Source organism: Parus major, chromosome 5, assembly GCF_001522545.3.
Source record: "Parus major isolate Abel chromosome 5, Parus_major1.1, whole genome shotgun sequence".
In the NCBI taxonomy this organism is placed as follows: Eukaryota; Metazoa; Chordata; class Aves; order Passeriformes; family Paridae; genus Parus; species Parus major.
This window is the reverse complement of record NC_031774.1, coordinates 4005938-4010355: the sequence shown is the minus strand read 5'-3', so window position 1 is coordinate 4010355 and position 4418 is coordinate 4005938. Positions and strand designations below refer to the sequence as shown.

The 4418-nt window shown below is 65.8% G+C and overlaps 2 protein-coding genes across 2 annotated transcripts; one reads left to right on the top strand and one right to left on the bottom strand.

Moving 5' to 3' along the window:
- The first annotated feature begins 98 nt into the window (after window positions 1-98).
- Window positions 99-2613, top strand: NDUFV1 (NADH:ubiquinone oxidoreductase core subunit V1). The gene is made up of 10 exons (XM_015629572.3): window positions 99-234; window positions 320-402; window positions 480-650; window positions 729-912; window positions 995-1184; window positions 1524-1736; window positions 1805-1971; window positions 2047-2128; window positions 2204-2349; window positions 2425-2613. The coding sequence occupies exons 1-10, from the start codon at window positions 181-183 to the stop codon at window positions 2506-2508; spliced, it is 1374 nt and encodes a 457-aa protein (XP_015485058.1). The 5' UTR covers window positions 99-180; the 3' UTR covers window positions 2509-2613.
- Window positions 2614-2934: 321 nt separating this feature from the next.
- NUDT8 (nudix hydrolase 8) lies at window positions 2935-4417 on the bottom strand (the record flags this gene model as incomplete). The annotated part of the gene is made up of 4 exons (XM_015629647.1): window positions 2935-3294; window positions 3369-3446; window positions 4192-4324; window positions 4389-4417. Coding segments are annotated over 4 exons (471 nt in total), but the record flags the coding sequence as incomplete, so codon positions are not given.
- Window position 4418: the final 1 nt, after the last annotated feature.

The following is a 4418-nucleotide window of genomic DNA, read 5'->3' as shown; positions in this document are numbered from 1 at the left end:
CGAGCCCGCCTTGCGAGCGCGCCCCCTGCTCTGGTCCCGCCCCCTCCGCGCGGCCCCGCCCCAAACAGGCCCCGGCCCTCTCTCGTGACGTCACTGCCGCGCCGCCGGCGCTCCCCCTGACGTCACCGCGGGGGCGGCTGAAGGTGACGGTGGTCGGTCCCGGTGCCGGTGCCCCCCGCCATGGCCGGCAGGCAGCTGCTGGCGCTACGGCGCCTGTCCGCCGCCTCCTACTCGGTGAGAGGGGACGGGGCGGGAAGCGCCGGGACCATGCGAGACGGGTCCCGGTGCTCCCGGTGCTGAATCCGTGTGTCCCCCTCAGACGGCGCCCAAGAAGACGCAGTTCGGGTCGCTGCGGGATGAGGACCGGATCTTCACCAACCTCTACGGGCGGCACGACTGGCGGTGAGTAGCGGGAGCAGCGCGGGGAGCGCCGGTGCGCCGCGCTCCGTGCCCGGTGCCACCGTGCCCGGTGCCCGCAGGCTGCAGGGCGCGCTCCGCCGCGGGGATTGGTACAAGACGAAGGAGATCCTGCTCAAGGGCGTGGACTGGATCCTCGGCGAGATCAAGACCTCGGGGCTGCGGGGCCGCGGCGGCGCCGGGTTCCCCACCGGGCTCAAGTGGAGCTTCATGAACAAACCCCCGGACGGGAGGTGAGACCGGGACCGGCCACAGCTCCGGTACCGCGGCCCCGCCCTGGGGGAGCCCCCCCTGACGTGAGCTGCCCGCAGACCCAAGTACCTGGTGGTGAACGCGGACGAGGGCGAGCCGGGCACCTGCAAGGACCGGGAGATCATGCGGCACGACCCGCACAAGCTGCTGGAGGGCTGCCTGGTGGCGGGGCGGGCCATGGGCGCCCGCGCCGCCTACATCTACATCCGCGGGGAGTTCTACAACGAGGCCTCCAACCTGCAGGTGGGGGGAGCGCCCCACAGCCACCCCACAGCTCCTGGCGTGGCTCGGGGCGCTCCCAGACTCAGCAGCTGCCCCGCTGCAGGTGGCCATCCGTGAGGCGTACGAGGCCGGGCTGCTGGGCGGCGATGCCTGCGGGTCGGGGTACGCCTTTGACGTGTTCGTGGTGCGCGGAGCCGGCGCCTACATCTGCGGGGAGGAGACGGCGCTCATCGAGTCCATCGAGGGCAAGCAGGGGAAGCCCCGCCTCAAGCCCCCCTTCCCCGCTGATGTGGGTACGGCCCCACAGTTCTGTCCTTAATTGCCAGCTGCCACTCCAAAACAGCTGTCCCCAGGACACCGTCCTGCTGTGAGGACAGCACCACAGCCAACACCGCGTCCACTGAGAGCTCCCACTGTTTCATAAAATGGTGTGGGTTGTAGGGGACCTGAAAACACTGTCTCATTCCACCCCGCTTCCATGGGCCACATACCACGATCCCAGGTTGCTCCAAGCCCTGTTGAACCTGGCTTTGGACACTTCCAGGGGTGGGGCAGCCACAGCATCTTTGAGCCACTTGTGCCAGGGCATCACCACCCTCACAGGGAGGAGTTTTTTCCTAATGTTTTCCCAGGTGTGTTTGGCTGCCCCACCACGGTGGCCAACGTGGAGACGGTGTCGGTGGCCCCCACGATCTGCCGGCGCGGCGGTGCCTGGTTCGCCAGCTTCGGCCGGGAGCGGAATTCCGGCACCAAGCTCTTCAACATCTCGGGGCACGTCAACACGCCCTGCACAGTGGAGGAGGAGATGTCGGTGCCGCTGAAGGAGCTCATCGAGAAACACGCCGGTGAGCGCCATGGCCGAGCCAGGCCAGAGCGGGGCTGGAGTTGCCCATCCTGACCATCCTCTCTGCAGGAGGTGTCCGTGGGGGCTGGGACAACCTGCTGGCCGTCATCCCGGGCGGCTCCTCCACGCCACTGCTGCCCAAATCCGTGTGTGAGACGGTGCTGATGGACTTCGATTCCCTGGTGCAGGCGCAGAGCGGGCTGGGCACGGCCGCCGTCATCGTCATGGATAAATCGGTAAGGGATGGGCCCCCAGTGACTCCCCCAGCCACGGTGGGACCCTCACCCTCCTCACCCTCCCTCTCGCCCCAGACCGACATCATCAAAGCCATCGCGCGCCTGATCGAGTTCTACAAGCATGAGAGCTGTGGGCAGTGCACCCCATGCCGGGAAGGTGAGCAGGGGGCCGTGGGTGAGGGGCTGCGGGACAGGGCACTGCAGGGACCCATCCCCATCCCAATTCCCACAGGCGTGGACTGGATGAACAAGGTGATGGCACGGTTCGTGCGGGGCGACGCGCAGGCCGCCGAGATCGACGCGCTCTGGGAGATCAGCAAGCAGATCGAGGGACACACCATCTGTGCCCTGGGCGATGGTGCAGCCTGGCCCGTACAGGTGAGGTGCCCGGAGGGCTTGGAGGGGCCAGCAGCCTTCCCCCACCCCACTGACCAACTCCCCTGCCCCATGCAGGGCCTCATCCGCCACTTCCGCCCCGAGCTGGAGGAGAGGATGCGGCGCTACAACGAGGCCAAAGCCCGAGCGGTGTCGGCGTAAGGATTCACCACACCTCCCTTCTGCTTGGAAGGGGTTTCTGGGGTGCTGGCAGCACTCAGAGGGTTCTCCAGAGGGTCCTCAATAAATGGTGCTGTGCTCCCTGGCTCTGCTGTGGACATATTAATGGTAGGAAGGGTCTGACAAAGCAGAGGGCCTCTGGGTCCTGCTGCCCCTGGAGCAGGAGATCCCTAGGGATCATGGGGTCACATAGCTGGGGCCTGGATACCCCAGAGAGGAGATCCTGGATTTCCATGAGGCTGGGGGTGGGACAGAGATGATGGCTGTAGCGTACTGACAGACACAATCACCTCCTTGGGGACCCCACACTCCTTGTCCTGCTGCAGTGGCACCAGGACTCCTCCCTCCTCCTGTGCCGGTGCCAAGGGACCAGCTGTCCTGGCCACATTCCACAACTCGAAGCCCAGGGCAGTTCCAAACATGGCTTTTACTGAATCACAGTGTGCGACATCAGTGCTGGGCTCAGAGCCGTGTCCCCCGTGCACGGGTGGAGAACCGAGGCACGGGACCCCACAGCCTCCCCGTGCTGCTCCCTACTCAGGCCGGGGCTTTCCTGGGAGGCACGTGGGTCTTCCTGCGGTAGCGGCCAGGCACCAGCAGCTCCAGGGTCAGCTCGGTGACGATGGCTGTGAGCCCCCACACCTTGTGGGGGCCGTTGAGGAATACAGGCAAGGTGTATCCGTAGCCACTGGCCGTACGGAAGTTGGTGTAGCCCTGGTTCTCCTCGCGGAGCAGGTGAGCCAGGGGCAGGGTGAACACCTCCTCCACCTGTCAGCACAGACCACAGTGACCAGGAGCAGCTGCCATGGGAAGGGGAGCAGGGCTGGGGAGGAGTCACTCACCTCGTCAGGGTTGGGGTTCAGTGTCAAGGCCTCCAGCGGCCCCAGGTTGGCCACAACGGGTGCCACAGTCATTCCGTGCTGGAAGGTGTGTCAGCAAGGGAGAGGGTGACATCCCCTCCCCCAAGTGCCTGCACCTTGACCCCCCTGCACCCAGTGCAGGCACCCATCATGTGTGTCACTCCCTCACCGGTTGCCTTGAATCCCCAGAACTCTTGTCACTTGTGTCCCTGCTGACCTGTCCCTGTCACCTGTAAGCCATCAGCTGTGTCCTGTCACACCAAATCCACCACCCTTGTCCCTGCCGCCCTCTCCCTGTCACCCAGAATCCCCACCACCTGTAACACCTATCACCTGTGTCCCTGTCCCCCTGAACCTGTCACACATGACCCTGTTGCCTTTTCCTTGTCATTCCAATCCTCTGCTGCCTGCAACCTCCCTCACCTCTGTATTCCTGTCCCTCTGTCACCTGTACACTGTCACCCATCTCCCTATTGCCTTGCCCCTGTCACCCAGAACTCTTGCTCTGTCTCCTGTGTCCCTACTGCTTTGTCTCTGTCAACTGAACCCCTTCTCTGTGTTCCTGCGACCTTGTCACCCCTGTCACCCCTTGTTCCTGTCACCCGTGCCCCTGTCACCCCAAACCCATCACACCAGAACCCTTATCCCCGTCTCCTCGAACCCGTCACTCATGACCCTCCTGCCTTTCCCCGGTCACCCACGACTCTGCCACCTTCCCTGTCACCTTGAACCCATCCCCGTGTCCCTGCCTCCTGCCCTTTTGCTCTTGTCCCCCCACGCCCTCGTCCCCGCCGATCCCCGGTACCCGGTCGGGCAGTGTCCGAAGCTGTCCCCAGACGCTGCTGGGTGCCACCGCCACCCCCAGCTCCTCCCGCGTCTCCCGCAGAGCCGTGGCCACCGCGTCCCCGTCCGCCGGGTCCCGCCGCCCACCGGGGAAGCTGCGGGAGGGATGGGGGGGGTCAGGGCCGGCTCGGCCCCGGTGCCCGCTCCCCCCGCCGGTACCTGACGTCGCCGCTGTGGGGGCCGGCGAGG